Raw genomic sequence first — 22194 nt, 5'->3', positions numbered from 1 at the left:
ATGATGGTAGCATTAACAGCTGTTTCTAAATCAGCACTTATGAGCCAGTCTATTGAGCACATCTGCTTACTGGCACGAAAGCACAGTTTCTTTTCCCTTAGTCAACAAGTTGTTTAGCATCTGCATCTCCACATCTGATGATTAGACTGTTACTTAAGATACAAGTAAATGATTTCACATTGAGCATATCCTGATGTACAAGAGAAGTGTTTTTGCTGTGACCCATTTGTTTTAAGGTCTGCTCTGTAGGAATCATGGGAGGAGATTCAAAACAAGGAGGTTGACATTGTTAGTGTCTACATTACTAAAGTAATCATTATATACTTATGATATATAGGTCCTATGTGCTGTCTTGCATGTATATCTTTAATACAATTTCATTATGGGGATGAAATGTATTATTTTAATTCCAAACGAGCATATCACCTAAACTTATGATTTAATACTCCTTCTTCAATAGAGCCCTTCAGTCCCATTAAATTTAAGAATAGTTGACTTCTACCATGCTCTGCAGAATGCAGGTGCTTCCTTTTGACATGGGATTTTAGCATTCTGTACTCAGAAAAACTAAACAGATACCTTCCAGAATTAATGAGTATTTCTTAATAAAGACATTCTTGCCTGAAAAAATGAAAGCTTGACTGAATTCAAACTACCTTAATTACACCGTCTGCTGTCTTTCTTCTTTTAAGACAAAAGACATTTCTCTCTACAAAAACTCTTTTCTGAAATGAAAGATTCTTTCCTAAAATTAGGTTTTCTATTCCAGATTTTAGTGGCATGGGTCCCAAACGAGATTAAAATTTGAGGCCTGATGTCTTGCAAACCTTAAAAATTAGAAACAAGAGCACTGTGCCAGTTAAAGCTGTTATTTTGCTATAAGGGATGCATATTTCTGAGTCTTTGAAGTTAGTATTCCAAATTCCATGTTTTATTATACCTAAACGATGTGTCAGGAAGACATCACCAAGCCTTTTAAGCATTCTACCTCTGGTCAGCCATTGTCCATTTTCTTTTATCATTATTTTTTTAATCTGCCAATTGATTTTCCTTTAATGCAGACAAACATATGGATAACAAAAAATAACTTTGACTTTTCCAAATTAAAATAAAAATAAGTTTACTTCTCAACTTTCTTTGGCTCTGAAAACGTTCTTGTTATTTTTAGATAGTACACTTATGCTGCCAAGTTTTAAAGAAAGTAAAACTCCTGAACTTTACAGAAATCACTGCTGCTATAGAGCTGAAACTTACCTTTTTCACGTATACAGAGACAGTATTTTCATGATAATTTATTCAACAAACTTATAAAAGCAAATAGGAATATAAAACCAGGAAAGTTTCTTTTGCTATTCTAGACTATGAAAAAATATAAGGGTTGGAAGAATCAAATCTATTAGTTTAAAATATTTACAGAAATTATACTCAGAGTTATCAGTTCACTTCAGTAACTAAAGATAACATGAGATTTTAAATAGTTCAGCTGAATTTCAGTCATGATGAATACATGGGAGAGTAAGTTAAGGTTGTTTTATTCAATTAAACTTAATTTTCTTCCTTATGTGATTTAAAGGAATTCCAATTTCTATTCCAAAAAAACTCTCTTAAAAATGTTAAATATATACTGAGCTTAAAAACAGTTTAAATAAATCTGAGTATTAAATGTCTTCTTAGTTATTATGAAATATTATCGAAATACCTGAATTGGAGAAAATTAACTTTTATTTGGAAATTAATGAGCAGTACCAGAACCTTCTGATTAAAATTGCTGGTGTCACCTGCTCACTGATTTAAAGCAATCTGCTCCGTGTTACGTTACAGGACTTTGCACCGAATGCGCACAAGTACTTTGCAGCAGCTGTTGAGAGAAAGGGGAGGTTTTGGCAGGTGCACAAAGGACAGCTGGAGCTTTTGGCACCCAGGAAGGTGTAGGAGTGAGTTCTGGTTTTTCATTACATAGAAGTCAGTTGAGGTTTGGGTACTGCTTAGGTGATACATTCTCCTTTCTACCTCCCACGTTTAGACAGGGATGGAATAGACATTATATTTCAGAGAGCGGTGATTGGAGTGTTTCATTCCAGTTTCAGAAGCCTTTGAAAGCACTCAGTTTTCCTCCCTCTGTTCCATCCAAAGAACTGCCACCTTCTCCACCAGCGATCTTCAAAATTAGTTTCATGATCAAACAGCAAACCCTCCCTATTCAAAACCTCTCTTAACTAGGCTTCAGGGTTAACATACCTTAAGCAGAATGGGACACAGTATTTCAGGTTCTTTCCTCCGACTGGCTTGTTGTACATCATCTAAGGGAGTATTTTTTGTAAAATTAGTCTCTCTTCTTTGTGGACAAAGAAGGCAAATAAAGGCAATCTGTGGAGCTGCTGCTAGAACTCCCTCTTCCTTATTTTCCTATAATATACTGTTTTAGAGTCTACCTTCATCCAGTTTCTTTGCTTCTATATAGAAATCTACACAAGAAGCACATGGTGGAAAAATGATTTGTTTGCCTTCAGCTAAACCTTGCCTCTTTGTATAGACATTTACCTGCACGAATTACTCGCATATAGAGCATTTTATTTCATGAGAAAAAAATTCTAACATGCATCAATTTTCACGCATTTCGCACAAGTCAACTGAGTGTGAAAGTTAAAAGATGGTGGGTATATAAGACTGGCTTTTGGGTGAATATGTTGATGCTTTTTTTCTGCTATTACTTTAGTGCGAAGAAAGGCAAATGTCAAGAAGCAGGACTCACAACAATCCTCCAGGGGTCTAAGGCTATGGAAGGCATCTCCCTGCCCAAGTAAGAAGCACCCTCATTTGTATTCACTTAAACTAGTTCTGCAGTTCATGATTTCAAATCTGGAGGGACCTTTTTGCCTTCCAAAACAAGCCAGTCCTGATTCTTTTGATGGCAAAAGGAGCCTCTAAATCAACATCGTTTTAAAGCTAGCAAGCCTCAAGAAGTTGCATCTGTTTTCAGCAGGCCACCAGAAAGAGATTCTACATTTTGCAATGCCCTGCATAAAAAAAACCCCTTCTTTATTCTACGTGTTCATTTGTGCCTCTCCAATACCATTTGTTTGTCACTGATCTCTTCTTTCTGTTTTTTTTTAAAGTGACCATAAACAACAAACCTAAAAATCTATCTCCTTAAACAGGGGAGGCAAGAAGAAGCATCTTTCTTGACTTGTGTATAAGAAAAGGTAGGGGTAGGGGACGGCAGAGCCTTACTCTGTAAAAGCTGCTGTATAAGCTGCTAATATTTCTGTCGATACCGCATATGCTGCTTGGCACAGACAGAGGTTTCTCCCCACCCAGAACCTCATGGGGTTTCCCTGCAGGTGTAGGGTCCATTCACAACTAACAGCTTGAGGCACTTGGATCTCTGCACGTGGAATTGCTTGTTCGCATTCAATCAATACTGCAAAAGTAAATATGCTGTTTGAAGTTTTTCCGTATACTTTTTTAAAAAAGAATTACCGGACAAATCAAAATTATGCTTGAGTTATAATTAAGTTTTCCAGGAGCATTCTTTCCTAAGAAGGAACAAACTGAGTTAGCACAGTAACTCTTACTGCTGGTATTTATATTGCTCAAGACAAATATAAAAGTATTAGCAAGCTTTATTTTATTAAGAGTGTTACTTTAAATAAAACAAACAATCCAAAGGATTTCAAGCCACACAGGCTCATTATTATAGTGTGTGTAGACAGTGCTTAACACTTGGAAGCTTGGAATGAGCAGCTGTCTTTTGGAGAAGATGTGACAGCACAATAAATCAGACAGATATGGCTTGTCCTATCAATCCACTGTTTGGGTTTTTTTTGAAATTATACAGGGGAATAATTTCATGACCTAACCATAGAAATCTAGCTTCCTAAAGTAGTAAACTATTCATCTAGTGTGAGGCATGGAGAGACATTTACTCTTCCAGAGGTGGTTCAGAACAAACATCTAATTGAGGAACATTGAACTCCTAGGTTTTTCACCCAGGTGACTAAAGGGAGATACTCTTACCTTACCAATCAAGTCTAAAAATGCAGTGATTGGCCCCTCCTGAGCTCTGCGATGCTGAACAGGTTTTTAATGAAGTCACTTGTGATGAAGGATGGAGGTGACCAGATCCGGAGGAAACTTTTCTAATGGAAAACTTCATTTATTATTTGTATAGTCACAAAAATGTGATGTTAAGCCACAGTGTGGGTTATGGTACTAGACCAATATTGCCCAAATGCATTCAGATAACAATGCTGCTTGCTTCTCCCTCTGGTAGAAAAAGGCATTACAAAAGCTTCTTCCTTTGTCATTCGTCCTGTGTCAGTGCCACATACATGGAAACCAAACACAGATGCAAAAGCACACTTCATTTCGACAAATGTTTGTCCTTTTCTATGCAAAACGAATGGCTTCATGCCTTTTATAAATGATTGGTGGCTTCTGGGTGGGTATTGGAAATTAAAGTGAAGATGAAATAAACCTTCTCATTGCCATCAGCAGAATTTAATCTGACTAGGTGGGATTTTCCGTTTATGTTGGCAAACAGAAGCATTACATATTTGGACTGTTTATTCCGGTAACCTTAGCTAGCCTGCAGAACTGCAACATTACTCTTTTGATTAGCTCCATGCAAAAAGATCTTGCGAGGTGGAAAGATCTCCTACTCTTTCTATATTTGGCAGGACCAAGTCCATAAAAATGTCCATTTTGCCACGCCTCTGATACCCCACTGCAGCTGCTTCCTCTCCTCATCCCACAGCGAGATATTAAAAAGTTTGCATGGAACCTTCTCCAAGTTTATCTGGATGTAAAAAAGCCAAGAATGCGCTTGTCAAGGTTACAAATATCTAGGGAACCAAGATAGTTTTTAGTCTAACTGGCTCTTCAAAATATAATAGAGGCCTGCCAGCTGAAAATTATTAACTGCTGGCTGAGCAGGGATTGTGAGTGCACTCTATAAGAGATGGAGCAGGAATTATATGTACCTATACTGCTGGAATTCTTACAATACCATAATAGAGCCATCCTACCACCAGATGTGCTTATAATGCTCTCAAACTGCACTCTTAATATCTAGGCAATTGAGGCACTTATTTCATTTCATCCTCCTGTCTTGTAACTCAGGTTTCCTTTTTAGGCTGTGATAGGATTACTTCCTTCTCCTGATCCATATGTCGTGAGGGGTTTTTTTCATTATTATTTTTGTGAAATGGCCTTCCATGAGTCATTTATGTTTGAACTGATCTTGTAAGTTGTTTCAAAAGTCAAATGGAGCCTTGCTTTGATGACTGTAGAAAACTTTAATACCCTTATATAGCTTTTTAAATATGGTCAGACATATGTTTTTTTCTACAGCTTGTTTAAATGCCAGAAAGGTAATTATGAAGTGTTAGTTGGTCAGTGCCTCTTTTAAGCTGCGGCGTATGGTTGAAATTATCACTATAGTCAAGAGGAAGATAGAGCTTTCTTAAGATAATAGGCTCCATGATTTATCTCACATCTTGGGAAATAACTGAAAGTGGTAACTTTAGGATGACCCAACAATACTTTCCCCAGATTATTTTTGTTCTTCTCTGCTCTGAATAATATGATGCTTGTCCTTTTTTAAAAATCTAGTAAAAGCAATTACGCTAAACAATTCATTCCACCAGGGGCTAGGTCTGCTCTCAAACCTGTTTCCTGAGCAGATACATTAATTCACCTGATACCCACCGCTGGTTTTTGTCATTGTATCATCTGAAGCAAGTTTCATTTCTCTGTGTGCAAATTCAGTGTTTCATGAGAGATAAAAGAGCTTCCAATACAATTAGGTCTGCAGCCTGTGATGATGTTTATCACTTGTGTGTTCACTTATTTCAAACAACTGATGCCTATCAGGTACCATTTTGTGCAATGCAGCCTTTGGGGGAAAAATAGTAAAATAAAATTCCAGAAATAGCAATTTCCTAAACATTCTGCCTCGCTGGAGAACGATTTTTTGGAATTCCATCAATATATTTTAATTCAGTCACAGTAATTCAGTCAGAATAATGTTTTTGTTGCATCTGTTTAAGATAGGTATCAAATATGATCTCCTCTGCTGGGACAGATAGTAAAAGAAAGTAATAACAGTAGCAAGTAAACAAGTATGTGCTGTTACTCAAGAATAATCATTCATTCTGCTAATGATGGAAAGACAGGTCCTGAATTTGAGTCCAGTCTCTTAACTGGAAAAAAAGAAATGTTAGTGTCACACCAGTTTCACCCTGGAGTATTTTTTTTTTATGTCACTGAAGGAATACTGATGTAAAACAAGTGTGCAAGAAGAGTCAAAACTTCTGATTTACTGCGTTCAGCTTCTGAAGACTGTCGTACACCATGGAAACCCACACCCAGTTCCATGCCTATTTACACCATTTTTCCATCAAAGCAATATATTTGATTTAGAAAGAAACATTTGTAATTGACAACATTGGAATTGACATCATTACTTGGCTTAGTATGATTCAGAAACTGAAAAATATGTCCTGACTTTCCTCTTAATTTTCTCTTTGTTTTCAATTAACAATACAGTTTTTATGCTAACATTACTTTTTTTCTCTCAGACCATTTTATTGTGGCAGGATACAGCACGGTACTCTATCAAGCTAAAAATTGTAATGCTTTCCTTTTCTAAGTAAGGGTGGCTTTAAGCAGGAAAGCAGGAAGGAAGGAAGGAAGGGAGTTATCTCTAGCAGCTCAGTTGTCACTCTGTGATAATCTGGGGAAGCAGAGAATAATTAGATTACATTAGATAGACTAAGTATAATTCTATAGAAATTATCACAATTATCACCAGAATGCTTAGAACCAACATTATGTGACAGCTAGAAAACAGCAAGTGATCCCATGACTTACATGAATTCTCGGCACTTGTGTAACATGGGCTGCCTTTTCTCCTCCAGAGACAATATTCAATATTTATCTGTCCCTTTTCAGTATGTTAAATGCTTTTAAACTATTTCCTTTAGGATAGTGAACTGTCTCTTCATCTAGTTGTACTACTCAACCTGATCTTTGATGAAAAGAATAAAGAATTCATCATGGAGAATAGTTCGATTCCAGGCCAAAGTCACCATTATTAAATATGAGGATATGTTTTCTGAATTCAGCTGACTGATTCCCATCAAATTGACCAGCAGGTATTTTTTAAAATTGATTTAGCATTTCTCAGTTCCTCAATGACGCCACCTGTGTCACTGAGACAAAAAGTCATTCCTCCTCCCTTTTAGCTGTCAAAATGAGGTGTGGAAGTTAATCTCATTGTCTCGGCTTACCTTAGAAGTAGAAATGAAAAAGGCAAAATTTTATCAATTGTTTAACAAAAAATAGTGTGCTTTACAAATGTAACAAACATATTTAAGTAACAGAAAATGACGCCGGTGGAACCTGGCAACGTGTTTAAGTCAAACAAGAGAAATTACTGGCTGCTTCTTGACAAGCTGGAAGAGACAGCCATTCTCTAGAAGCCTTCAAAGAAAAAAAAACTGTTCCATTTGCTTGTGTGAGCAAATATGTGTTCATAAGTATAGAAAAGGCTGGATTTTCACTGAGGTGTCTGCTTATAGCAGGTGTTAATGAACCTCAAGAAAATTGCAAAACTTCTCATAGATGGAGTTCACAAACCATGGTGCTATTTTGACACCTTCCCTTGACTATGTCATCATCCTACTGATTGTATCTAAAGCAATCCCTCAGTCTAATGTTGATTCGTGAAGAAAGGATGACTGTCTATCAGCAGGTAAAAAGCTTTCAATTGTAGTGATAAAACTCTAAGTAATATTTCATCAGATTTGGTGTACTTGAATGCTTGGTATTCTAAATGTCTTTACTAAAACACATTTGTAAAATGTATACGTTGATATAGTTATTATTTGAAATGTGACTTGGATATCTATTTAGCGTGTTGGGATGAGATCCTGAAACACTTCAGTACATGCTTAACATGAATATTTCCATTAGAAATCAATGTGACAACATGCATGATGAAACTTGAGCACGTGCAGAAGTGTTTCCCGGACCAGGGTTTGGTGAGCAGGAAACCAATAACAGTGATAAGAAATTCCATTGTCTCCTCTGCTTTCACAGTGCAGGGTAAGATAAAGTGGTTAAAAATGCCTGTATTCCAGTTTTGCTGGTGTTCCCAGTCTTGCTGCCATCTGGAAACAGGATGTTCAGAAACTCTGGACAAATGGCAACTGCATATATTTAATAGACTAAAACAAGATGCTCATATTTGTTGCATGCAGGCAGATAACTGCTTGCCCATGCAGTATTTGGGACCTACCACTTCTTCAGCCACGTCAATGTGGACAGATTAGAAAAGATGTGCACCAGTTTAACATATATTACTCGTGCTTTTATCTTCCATCCCTGTCTACTTGATGAAACTAATCTGTAGCTGATACATATAAAAATATAAATTACTTGCATAGCAAAGAGGTAATACATGTGTATCATTTTGCTATTAACATTCAATCTGGTACATCAAGATATCTATTAGTAATATAAACAAGAGCTCTACTGTGAGGACCTACTAACCACTGGTAAATATTAGACAAGCATTTCAAGTCCATTATTTTGCATCAGTACCTGTCTTTCAGTGAGGTCAAGGTTTACTGCTATCTCATATCGCCTCAGCCTGGTCAAATAGTTATGATGAGCAAATTCTGCTTCTAGCTCTCTGATCTGCTCCTTGGTGAAAGCTGTCCTTTCCTTCCTGGGTTTACTGTTGACCTCTGACTTGTAGTTTCCTTCTTGGGAATCTGAAAAAAAAAAGGTGAAAAAATGGAAGTAATGACAAGTGTACAGCTAAATAGGAAACAAGCCCAAAGATAACAATGTGCTTAAGTTACATTCTTCAAACTTTCTTCTCTCAGAAACACACCCTTGCTTTCATACCTACGGGCTCTTCACAGTAAATGAGGAAAGCAGCAGTAATTCTGAGCTGCTGCTTCCATTCACTCACATCAAACTTCAGCTTAAAACCTTGCAGTGTTTCATTTCCTAACAGTTCTCTGTAGAATTTCTACAAAGTTTCTGCTCCTTCCTACTCCTGGCAACTCTCAGTGCATCCAGCCAGTACAGGATGTGTATCATTTGATTAGTGTCTTAATGAGTAAATACTTCAGGAATCTCTCTCTCCTATCATTTCACTAATACTTTAAGCCAAAACTCTGTTTTAAAGAACACAAGATTTAGTCCAGTTACGCTTTCAGGGAAAGGTAACAGAAAAAGCATAGGAAATTCAACACACAACAAAAAGAAATTGGTGAGCACGTCCCATGTGATAGTGGGATCTCCTCCTGCTCATGCCAAGGTGCAGGTAGGAGGTTATGCCACAGCTGGTCTCAGTATAGGAAATTGCTACCACTACAGCTCATTACCTAAGGAATACTTTGGCCACAATCAGAGGAACTTTACTGAAGGTTTCATTACCACCCTCCTCATTCCTCTTACTGTCAGAACCAGGTACATTTGGTCTCGAGCCAAAGTCCTGAACTCAATGACAGTCATTCTGTTCTGTTTAAATAAATAAAGAGATGAAACTGTACAAAAAAAAAAAAAAAAAAAAAAAAAAAGAAAACAGAAAGAGTGGAAAGAAAAAGAAAAAAAAAAAAAAAAAAAAGAAAAAAAAAACAGGACCAGACATTTATAGGTTTGGGTATGATACAACACCTATAAATCCAAAATTAGCAGGAGATCAGTAGGAGTACCATTAGTCAAATTCTGGCCTCATGAACCATCTTAAAAATGTCACAGATAAATTCACACTTCAGCTGCCGATTTAAATAGAAACCTGCATCGACATCCAAATGAACAGGCCCGCAAGAAATCATTCCCCGGGAGTCTGTGTCAGATGAATCATCGACGTGCCTAAACTGTCCAACTGGCCAGTGGGTCTGGTTTCTAAACTACAGTCAACTATCTATGTTTTCACTTTTTTGTCAGTTACTCTGTTGCTTGGAAGGGAACTTTTTTCTTTTATGAGAACTGTTGATGTTTGACTCAGTGCTATAGTCATTAATTTAAAATGCTTTAAATCTAGCGGATTCAAATCACCTCTTAACTTTTGCTGACATGACACAAAGAACTTTGTTTCAGACGTGGTTGTACAGCTGGTGTGTATGACTGAGGGTATCCACCAATGTTACTGACTGGGTCTGGGAGCTGTTCGGTCACAAATGGAGTAGGGATTTGCTAGGATAGGACCCCATTAGATGGCACACCCGCTAACTACAGCGTGGGGCCAAGGTCCATTATCCAAAGTCAACATAGAAACCTTGACAGATCGAAACCACCTTAAGCCTAGAATTTCACGTTTCTTCCTTCATACTAATTGGCAAACTAGAGTCATGATAACTTTTCTGCATTTTCCCATCACAGGAACGTACACGTTGCTTTTCTTCCTTGAAATTTCCTCATCTGCTATAGGTCCAAATACTATGTAGATGACCCAAACTTAAATGCTTAAACCCCTATATCAGCATTCCAATGAATCACTGAAAAGAGATACTTAACTCATTTTTTTGACTTGCCATTCCTATACCACCACAGACGTGTTCATACGTGTTTGAAAGCAGGTGGGTGTGCATACTGCTTATCTGCAGTACAATATGGAAATATATTTCATGCAAGTCATTGCTAAAGTCCTCTTAACTCCCTTGGTAAACCTGTACCCGTGTGACATCATGAGCCAAGAAGTCTTCCCATGTCAGTACTTGCTGTAAGAAATACCCATGGTTCACTGGTTTCCAAACTAAAGGTTGCAACCTTAAATAAAAGTAATGCACCCACAGATGACACTTGACACCATACTGAAAATGAAATACTAAAAATGAAGACATAAGCCTGAAAATACAACAGAAAGTGGGGTCAAAGGCGCAAAACCTTGGTAGCTACTGCTATCATGAATGGTCAAAGGGAGAACTTCAGGAACACCCGTCCAAACATCCCTCAGGAGGATACTGATATAAGTGACTCTATAAGTGACTGAGACTTATAACACAAGCAATTTTTCTTCAAGCAGATGGTTTCACGAGGAAAACAGAATTACCATACAGCCAGTAAAACCATAATGAGCCAAGTCTTCATTCAGGTTATTACTCATGGTTCTGAGTTCCCAATCCACAAATGCTGTTAGCATCTAAATTCCAGGGTCCTGGGATACTGATGTAAGGAAAGGGAAATGTAACTGCATGAGTAACATTTGTCCTTCATCTTTGCCAGCACAGAGGATTCAGCACTGCTAGCCATGCTAGCCCACACAGGTCCTGTGTGGATATAAGCATGCATGGACAACTGGTTATTTAGACAGTTCTGCCATTGCTGGATACCACCTTTAAGTCAATGCTGGATTGGAAGTGCCTGGCAGCCACAGTTTTGTCAGCAGTAGGATTTTATCAGCAGACTGACACAGTGGAAAAGTTGTTTTTAGTTTGTTGTGGGTGTCACTGAATGCATTTGTAATAGTCAAGGTATTCTGAAAAAAAAAACAACCCACATGATAGATTTGGATATTGCTAAAAGTAAAAGTTGGAGAGATATGCAGAAGCCTGAGACAGGTACACAGAAAGCAGACTCCCTCTCAGTACTGAGGTTCACACAATAAAACAACTGTAATCCTTGGAAATCTGTTTCAGCAGAGACCTGGCCAGCAAGACAATGGTATTTTCCTTAATGCATTTGAGATACTGAAAATATGTCTAAAAAGAGATTTAGATGGACTCCAGCTAGGTGGGCACCAGTTATGAACTCTTGCTGTCATCTGACTATCTCTGCTGCAGTGTTCTTGTGGTTCACGTACAGATTGCCTTTTATTTCCTATGGACATCATACTACTCGGAATAGTAATATTAGAAATTTTGCTTGTTTTAATTTCCAAAGCAGTAAATCTAGGTTTTCTGATTGTTTCTTTTTAACAGTCTCTGTAGAGCCAGGATTGGGAGCTCCCATCCCTTTCTGACCTTCAGGTCTCTGTTCATATCACCTGACTAGCTTCTCTTTGGTGGAAAATGGGTGGGAGACTTGGAAGAGATTTTTTGGCAGAACTCATGTCGCCTACATCTGTTTTGCAGCTGTTGCAACTAAGACAAGAAAAAAGTCCCAACAACCTTAGTTTTCTTCTACTGGCTACATCTTATGCCAAATAGTAGGTGTAGAGGCAGAGAACAAAGCCTTGGGGGATCTAAGTTACACTCCTTGCCTCTCCAAAGGCACACGTAAAATATATACAGATGGTACAAACCACTTGATGAAAAATACAGCAATCTATATTGTCTGTCTTCCGCCTTCTCCCAGACAAATTCTGGCATGCTTTCAGAAGATGTAGCCTACACGCAGGTATTAGTACCTTATCAGTCTCCTCCTGCAAACCTTTGTTCTTTGGATGTCAAGTAATGTAGGCAGTTAAACACTGCCTTGAGGGATGCAGGTCATACCTCTTTCTCAGGACTGTTTTTATCAGTTTTCAAAAGCTCCAGGCAGCATTTTTACTATCTCCTGTTAGACAAAAATGCTCGCTGGTAACTGAGGTAGAAGGTACCCTTTGGAAAGACACTCAAAGCTACCAATAACTGGAGGCTTAGATTTTTCCTGAGTTTTTTTTACAAAAAATCATTACTACTTGCACTATTCCCCACCCTCGAAAGTTACTTCAACTTTACTCTAAGGAAAGGATTGCTGTTATTATTGCTCTTTGAATTGTCCTGCCAGAGTTCCAATTTCCTTCTCTCTACATCGTTGAGAGATGAAGCATATCAAGTAAACACAGGATCTAACTCCTATGTGTGGAATATGAAAAGTGGTCATTTTGGCATTTTTGCTTTTGATGCATGCCTAGGAAAAAAAAAGGATCGGGCACAGAATACGGAAAAGAGACTGGTCAGAATATCCATGATACAAATACCTGCTGCTCACTGGGTAGGGTGAGAATCACAGGCAAAATGTACAAGAAGCACCTGCTATTTTTTCCTGGCTTAGTTCAAAAGCTGATGTACCTTCCTTCTTCAGACAGAAACGAACCTTCAGGTAATACCTGCAATGGAAGATCCCAGACAAGAATCTTCAAAAATAAGTCAGATTGGTAGTGCTCTATTAGCAGCTGCAGGTGGTTTTCAGATCCTGACATCCATACTGGCAGTGAGTAGGGACAATAAACACTAATGATTTGTGACAAAAAGGCCATTGGAATTTCACCCCTAGAGTCGTTAGTCGATTTCCAGGTTTTCAACTTTCACTCACATCTTCCAACGCTTACTCTCAGAAAGCCTCTACCATCAACAACCTATTTCTAAATTTATTTCACTATAAATTTATAATGAAGTTGGCCAAATTAAAAGAAGTTCTTAATTCCATACCTTCCTCTAAATGATATTCAACTGTTTGCAGAAAACAACTACTACATGGTTATTTACTTTAAAATTAAGTAATCTATACAAAGTGATCAATGTAAAAGGCTTGTTACTTTCAGGTAGTTTAACGTTGCGTGAAAGAGCATTTCTTTCCAACTTAGTTCCTCTACATTTGCTTAAATCACTAACTTCTAAACAAAAGCTTTAGAGCTTCTAAACATCAATAGGACACAACAATGATATGTGGTTCAATGCAAAATGCTTTTTGTTTTTCTTTCAAGATATTGACCATATGAACATAGGGAAAAGTACTCTAGTATCAGAGCAAAAATCTAGCAAAATATCATTAATCTGAAATTCAGATATGAAGAAAATAAGCAACTTTTGAGAATGTCATTAAAAGTATTTCTGGATCTGCAATTCAGTAAATGTATTTAGAGAATAATTTCTGAAAACTGGAACAAACAGCATTGTCATTTCCATAATTCACAGCTCTGTGTGTGCAAATGGGCAAGGTTGCACAGTAGCACAAGTACGACGTCAAAACTACACGAATCCTTCTGTTCATTCTAATGAAAGCAAACTTTTGTTTGCTTATTGAGTTAATGCTTTCTAACCCAGTCTGTGACAATTTACAATTTAAAACAGCCTCATATCCACTCCCAAAAAAAACATGAACTGGCACAGCAAAACCCGTGGGTATTCTGCAACACATTATATACCATCCTAAACCATTACCTACTAGCTGTTGCTGCCAACTTTTTTTGTTATTACTGCCTCCTGAAAGCACAAGTCTAGGAATTATATTGCAACATCAGAAATACCGATTCGTAACACTGGGATTGCTAATGCTGCAGGTTCTTGAAGACACCTACGCTGAACAAGATGTGCTTCTGCCAGGTCATCTGATTGATCTAACTATATAGCACGTACACGTCATTTCTTCAAACCATGTGAATATGGAAGACAACATAGGAATTTTCTCATATGAATAATTACGCTATTTAGTAAATCTTCATGTGGAAGATGCTACCCTAAGTCCCAAATGTTTGTGTAATTGCAGCTTATGTGTGGAAAGGAGGCACAGGATTTGCCTTAAAGAAACTTTACAGGCTGCATTTTAATAGGACTTTATCCAATGGGACTTCCAATTCCCCTTTGGAGTTCTGGAGATACATCTCTTACACGCAGCATCGAATAACATACACGTAGTGATGGTTTGCAAGTCCCAGCACATTCCACCGATGTCTGCTTCCCAAATGGCAGCCAGCTCTTGCTAATAATTCTGTTGCTTAGAAAGTTCAGACCTTGTGGATATTATTCTCCAAATCTGTGAGTACAACACTTCTAATGAGGTGTTACAAGCTTGGTTACTCCACGTAAAGATCTCAATTATTTAGCTTTCAGATATCATTACAATAAATCATTGTGAATTTCCAAATATCCTTCTAACAACCAATCATTGTGTTTTATCCATATGCAAAGAGACTTAATTTTTTTCCACACATAGTCACTATAATCACCTTATCCAAAGGTTGCTGGAATCAAGGTGTAATTTCCAAACCTCACCAAGTATACAGCCTTATGCTCTTTTTTCCTTAGCTGACATGCTGTATATAGACAATGCCATTGCCCTTACTCCTCACCCAAAAGACATTACATTAAAAACAAGTAAAAGCAGATGGCCTAGAAAAGAGTGTGCCATTTGGGCTAGTTTCTAGGGATAGGCCAAGTCCTTCCCCCAAATTACAGTGGGCAAGCTGGGGCAAGCTCAAGAATTTCAGTGGAATCGCTTCTCAGTCACAAGGGTGTCAGAGCTAATTTTGATCCCATTATAAATCCCAGCTTACTTTGTGTATAATCATGAGAAGTCTTGAGTTGATTAAAGAAAAGTATTTTCTTAGGCTCCTACATATATATTTTCTCAAAATATACATGCAGAACTTACAGTCAAAATCTTGCTGACTTCTAAGTTTGCTTTTTAAAAAAATTTTATTGCAATTGCATGAGCTCCCGTCCGAACAAAAAAATAAATAGTTTGCACGTAAGCCAAAGAATCCAGGATTTTAGTTTTCCATACTAAGCAATAAAAGTTGAAACACTTACAGAAGTTTAATACAGTTGGAGTTTCTTTAGGGCTCCATATTGCCTTACTCACCCATCTTTCCCGAGCAGGTCTTCAGGATACAGTTACACAAAGGAAAATATAAATGGGTACTAACAATTCTTCTTTAACTCTTTCTAAGAATTATTTTGCTGCTACAGGAAACAGGAAGCCATTTCACAGAGGCATTTTTCAGTGTAATTCTTCAACGTGTGTTACACTGGCTAATTTTTTTTTCCCATTCATCATGGAGCAGATTTCTTTGGAACTCCTTAATGATGTAGTGAAAATTTTATATATGTTGAACATGTGACAGAAAAAAAACAGTGTCTGGAGCAAATCTAACATCCAATATTTCTGCTTAATCCTATGTTAGTGTGCCCTTTCTCCCTTCTTTTCTTCTTCTTTTTTTTTTTTTTAATCAGTCTGCCTCAAATGGTTTTACTCCTCCTAAAACCTGTCCTTTCGAAACACTCAAAACTGGCCTCTGCACTGAAGGTAGCACCTTGCAGAACTGCAGGATCACAAATCACCTTCCTTTTCACAGTCTTGCTGAGTGTCAGGGTCCTCACAAGCAATTTCCCGTGGTCAATGCCTGCCTTGGTGGCTGCCTCCGTTAGACACGGCTCAGCCAGTGTGGCATTACAGCTTCCAGCATGAGGCACAAAGGTAATCCCTGTCTGGGCCTTTAAGAAATATCATAGATTTCTGTGCAAATGCATATGGCTGCATATGTTTTAGTGACATGTTTTGTAAATCTTATTATCCCTCAGAAAGCATTAAAATGAAGCCAACGGGCCCAGCTGTGCTCATAACATACCTTAGTAGATATCCAGACTTTTTTTTAAGAACAGAAATACATGCACACACGCTTACTTTCTTACCAAACAGGGTTGCTGTTCTGGGTGTATTCTACTATTTCATTCACAGTTTACTTTACAACATTGTGCTGAAGTATAACACTAACTATAAAAATGGAAAAACAGTGGAAAGTACTTTCCCACATGCAATTAAATAGAATTACCTGTCTTTCAGGGGAAACCAAAATAAAAAAGGTTATAAAATAAAATTTTTCAGATGTTTAAACTATTTAAACCATTGGCTTTCAGGCCAACTGTGAAAGTTTCATTTTTCACTAAAAACTATTACTATCTGTTAATACTAGATAGAAAACCTCCTAATGACTTCTAAAGAAGTCCTGACGATCAGCTGTTTGTGACTTACAAGCTCTCCCACTTAGTAGCATTCCACATTTTCCTTTGTGTTTTCTCAAATGATTATCGTAAATGGCAGAATCCATTAAAAGCACCCAAAGGATTTGTCATGTTTGAAGCTAACACAACTTCCTTTTTTTGAACTATAGTACAATTGTTAAGGGATGAAAAAATGCTCACACAATTAAACAGAAAACCCCAAAACAGTTCTCTAAATAGTATACTGGGTAAAGGAAATAAACCTATAAAAGAAATCTGCAGGTTTAAGTTTTCTGCTAAATCTATTTTACTATTAATTTTACAGTCTAGGAGAGCTTTTTGATGAATAATTTTTCTTGATTGCTAACAATCAAACTTGTACAATTAAAGTTTGTGACTCATAATGGAAAGCTTTGGCAGGGTGCAACAAAAAAAAAAAACAACAACCCCTTCAACTTTGATGTGAGCAAAAAGCCTCAACAATTGTTTGGAGTACTTCCTATTAGTTTAAGATTAGAGTGCAAGAAAATATTTATTATATATCTAAGAGGGGAGGTCACTTCAACTACAGGTTCAAGTGTAGCTTTTGAGATGGCAAACTTTTATGCCATACTTGTACTGTCCCTTTTTATATGTATGACAGAGAGAGACTATAGTTAAAGTAACTAAGAGGTCTAAGCCTCCTTTAAGCATCTAAAATGGACTGCTACTTCCAAAGTAGTTGATTTTCCTTACATAGTCTTAATTTTTAATTTGGAAAGAGAAAGTACAGTAATAAGGGCCCGATTTTGTAAATATGTCAGTGTTTGTACATAAAGTTCAGGTCTCAAGTGAGCACTTTGAGAATGGATATATTTAGAAAAAAATTTAAAAAAAAAAGAAAAGAATCTCCCAAAACCCAAGAGTGTCCAATAATTAAACCACAAGTTCACAGTGTGTGAGTCAAACCGAAAGGTCATTTTGTCCCCAGCTTCATTTCCAACTCCTTTTCAGTAATGGAAAGTCTTTCTGTGATCACTAAACTAATACAAAAGTAGAAACTTTTATTTTCCCAAATAAGAGAGGCCATTTGGCACACAAATGTTAAATAATATGGCCAGACTCTTCCATCATTCACCTCACACAAATTGCTGCGTGTAAGCTGAAGAAGAAAGGCCTTTCTGGTAAAGTAATGTGCTAGTGAAATAGTCTGACAGTGCATGTCAAAGCATAGTAAATCCTATATATGTTTTACTATCCCAGACAGTGTTTGTTTTACTCTTTTAAACAAGGCTCATTTTAAATACCTACCTCTACTGGGATAAGAAAATTAAGAAACATTCATTACAATTGAAGATACAAGTCAGGTAGGTATAATTTTTTTCTCCATCCTAAAAGTTGTAACACTGCAAACAAATACAAAGGTTATTTAATTCTTCTGTAAAACAACCCACATCAGTCTCCACATTATCTATTGTGATCAGTTGTCACCTCCAGTAATGGTTGGCAGGCTGGAGGTAAAACATCATCCTCCCTTTTGACTCTGGAAGTGCTGAACTCCAACCTTCCAGGAAATTAAAATTGATGTTTGATTTCTTTGCTCTTCTTCCCATCTGTATAATCTAGAGTTGGGTGCTCTGCAGTAAGAGTAGACGCAATACTTGAGATCATCAGGTCACAGAAATAGGGGGGAAGAGAGCAATAAAATTATTAGCACACCTACTGGAGGATGTAGGAGTGTACTCTAAAAAGCAGAGACTTGAAGCAACAATGAAATCCCAGCACATAGACCAGTACCCAGCGATTCCAGGGCTGGACTTCGTGCAACAACAATGAACGCTGCGTTTGCCAGTGCTAATGGGATGGAGAGGAGGAGGCGGAAAAATCCCCTTCTAAATCTCAGAAAATACCTCCTGAACTCTGCTCTGGCAGCTCTGAAAAAGAGTATGTAGCAGCCCTGAAACGGCACAAATTCGAGAGATATTTTAAGAAGTGGAATAAAGGTCTGCAGCTTTCCAACAAAATGAGTTATAGCAGTTAGACACAAGCGCTGGGGCGTTACTCTTTTCAATATATAACTTTATTCCATCTAATTTTAAACTACTCAGTCACTGAGTTTCCGCCCAATTAAATAAGATGATTGGACATTATACTATTTTTATCAAGGGTATCTTATTTTAAAATTGCACAGTTAAAAAACCTTAATGCCAAGAAAGGAACTTTTCTAATCCTATTTTACCCATTGATAACCACCCTGAATATGGGCCTCTTGCTCAGGATCTTGAGGCAGAGGGGAAGCCTAGGAATGAGGGGCTGTTTGCTCAGCACGGCCATCCCTGCGATAGACTAGGTGATGGTTTCTACTGATACAAAACAAAACCTGAAGCATCCCATCTCCGTTGTCTGTCATGAGACAGAGTGTCACAAGGGGGACGTATTGAACAACCTCCTTCCCTCTCTTACCTGCTGCTCTGCAGAGGGCTCCTTAGCAGCACAGAGCTTTGGAGATCCATCTACTCGCTGCCTGGTTATTTAAAATATCCAACAAGCACAACTTGCATCTCCTTTCCTTCCTTCCTGCGGTCCCCGGTGACTCCAGTCAGTAGAGCAAATGTCACCAGGGCTTGGATTTATTGTAGATGCTGGACTGAGCATGCTCTGGTGCAGAGCAGCCCTAGGAAAATGGTACTTGTTGAATAACCCCGCTGGGTTGTTTTACATTATTGCAATGTTTTCCAGGGGATTTATAGGCCTCTAGGGCACTGAAAACATGGAGCAATAGCTTCTCTTGCAGATGTAAACATGGATTTGAGTAAATAGTTAATTTATGCTGGTGTTACAGCATTTGGCGGATGTTCCGAGTCATAAACAAGCTTTCTCCATCTTTCAAAACAAAAAAACAAAAACTGGATATTGACTTTCTCTATCATCCAAAACCCCAGCTTGCTTCCCCAGCAAAATTAGACCCAGTTCATCTCACAAGTCTGAGACAAAATTCAAAAGGAGAGGAGGTTAAAATGTAATCTGTTAGGGTTATGACTACGCTGAACTCTTATAAAAGATAAAAAAACATAAAATGCTGATATATCTGATGTTTTTATGCAAGACTGCCTTGTTTCCATTAAAAAGCCAAAAGACAGCTACTGTTTAACTGAAGAAACTGATGGAAAATCATCATTACTATATAAACAGTGGTTTAGGCATAAAAAGTGTTTAGTTTATGCATCTGTGCATTTAGCTGAACGCTAAGCTTTTTCTAAACACAATTTGGTGCCTTCCTACTCCCATATATTTTCACTTTCTTTTTGAAAGCAGGAAATCTGTGTCTTCTCATGCCTCAAAATGTAAACCAAAAAAAAAAAATAATTAATGATTTTTGTATCATGTGTTTTACCTAACCCACCAGAGAATCCCAGTACATTGCTCCTAGAATTGTAGACTCCTTTTAAAGCTTGTCTCTTCTTTGTTTTTTTTTTTTTCTACCTTATTTCCAAGGGAGACTTTAGTCTACCATCACTATAAAAGACCTCATTGGTTACATCATCTACTTATTCTATTTTGGGATTTAAACCGCTTGCTTTTTTGGTGTTCTGTCATTCAGCTTCTTATCCAGACCTAAAGCCAAAGAAAAAAATCTCATAGCCATTCAGTTACAACAGAACGTTCTCATTTTAATTCCCTTAACTTTTAAGTCCCGTCAATAAAAATGTATACATAAACCATCTTTTTCAATGATGGCTTTCATTCCTGGTTCTTCAAATTTCACCTCTTTCAAGCTGATCTAGTCCCTGTTAAAAATCTCAATCTCAACCCCTTTCTGTCATCCTGCTTTCGTGGTGCCAGCCCTTCAAGCCCTTGACATAATAAAAGTTCCCTTGCAGTAACTGCCACGCAAGTTAATCTTCAGTTTTGTGGACAAAATGAGTCGACATTGATAAGACAAGGCTGAGAACATCAAAAAATCACCAGTCATTCCTTCTTGGATTGTATCAATGGCGACCAGATAAGAAGTTAAGGTTAACCATCCTCCTTCAACATATTAATGAGCATTAATTCATCCATATATTAACACATAAATCAAGTAGGATTATTTGTGTGGATGGTGCCCTGTTTGTAAATAGGACCTGCCCCCAAAAGCTACTGAATAGATCCACACTCAGTTTTGTGTATCTTAATACATCAAAAATGCCTTGGAATCATTTAAGAACTAATTCTGATACGTTTTTATTTGGTTTGCTTTAACTTGCACTGAGAGATAATAGGAGCCTGTTTCAGACCGTTTGCTACTACTTGAAATTATTCATCATTGATTCTCAGAGAAAGGACACTATCAGGACATTAATGCATGACCCTACTAAGCCTTCAATGGAAATAAATAAATACATTTTTATAATACTACTTGGAAAAGACTACAATTCAATTGAAGACGGAAGAATACCAGCCCCAGCCAGAAAGGCTAGTTCCCTGGGTTCAGAAACTATAGAAAGAGACGAGAAGCTCTTTCTTTGAATGAAGACATGTATGTATAAATAGAATGAGGAGATAAACTTCCAATAATATTCTTTGTTATTATTCTTCAGTATTAGTTTAGCAGTGATGCTTAAAGAGCCTCCTCATTATACTGGACACCTCACACTAATAAATGAAAGCCCATGCTCTCAAGAGCTGACAAGGCATGTATCATATGCACGTTGATCACTGCATCCCAGCTATCATCATCCCAGGAATTAAATCAGAGCAGGTTTTAAGGAAAGACTAAGGGAAAACATGGCAGTTGCAACATCCTTCAACTTAGTCTCCCAACCCATCAAACTGAAAACAACAGCTCCTATCTTGAGCAAGACTTTGATCCTTATTTGAGTAAGGTGTGGTAATAACTGGCCAGATTTGTATGTTTACATATTGTTTTGTATATAAATAGTATCACATGAACTTCGCATTTTAAATAACAGATCTGGGGGAAAAGAAACAAGGAGCCAGATTGTGTACAATCTAGTCAAAGGTGTGCAGACAGGGCATAGGATGATGTTCAGGTCACGTCTAGCTGAGGTACAAATGCAGAAGCAATGGTAACACAGTTGGTTTCTCTGAGTCAAAATGGTCTTAAGTGGTGCAATTCTGAAATTCCTTACAGTATGATTATGACAAAAAAAAATACAATTTATCTCAAAGGTTGCGGGAAATCAAAGCATCATAGGAAAAGGTCAAAGTATGCAGTATCCTCAGACCTGTGTTCAGCAAAAGGCTAAGGAAAAGAAACGTTGGGGTCTAAACCAAGAATGAAATTACAAAAGCAACATGAAAACATAGATATAGTTCTCAGCAAAACTTTGTAGACATTTGTGAGAAGGTGAGCAAACCTTTTGAGAGCTTTGTCAACAGATACTTGGGTCTGCTGACCTACGTAGTAATTCAGATGTTCTAACATCTGAAAACACCGCTCTCTGTGGGTGTAAATCAGCATATCTTCAACATGACAAATTGATAATGTGTAATGTGGGTATGATCTATGCCTTTCATAAATGAATGACACAGATTAGGAGATTCTTAT

General features: G+C 37.5%; 1 protein-coding gene across 1 annotated transcript in view; it reads right to left on the bottom strand.

The window, feature by feature from the left end:
• MEOX2 (mesenchyme homeobox 2) overlaps window positions 1–22194 on the bottom strand; it is a 52518-nt gene that overhangs the window by 5593 nt on the left and 24731 nt on the right. Inside the window, exon 2 of the mRNA XM_074150454.1 lies at window positions 8608–8780. Within this exon, the coding sequence (XP_074006555.1) occupies window positions 8608–8780 (173 nt within the window). The remainder of the gene's footprint in view (window positions 1–8607; window positions 8781–22194) is intronic.

This window comes from Numenius arquata, chromosome 7, assembly GCF_964106895.1.
Source record: "Numenius arquata chromosome 7, bNumArq3.hap1.1, whole genome shotgun sequence".
Classification (NCBI taxonomy): domain Eukaryota; kingdom Metazoa; phylum Chordata; class Aves; order Charadriiformes; family Scolopacidae; genus Numenius; species Numenius arquata.
Note: the sequence above shows the minus strand (reverse complement) of the source record. Positions and strands in the feature narration are given on the sequence as shown.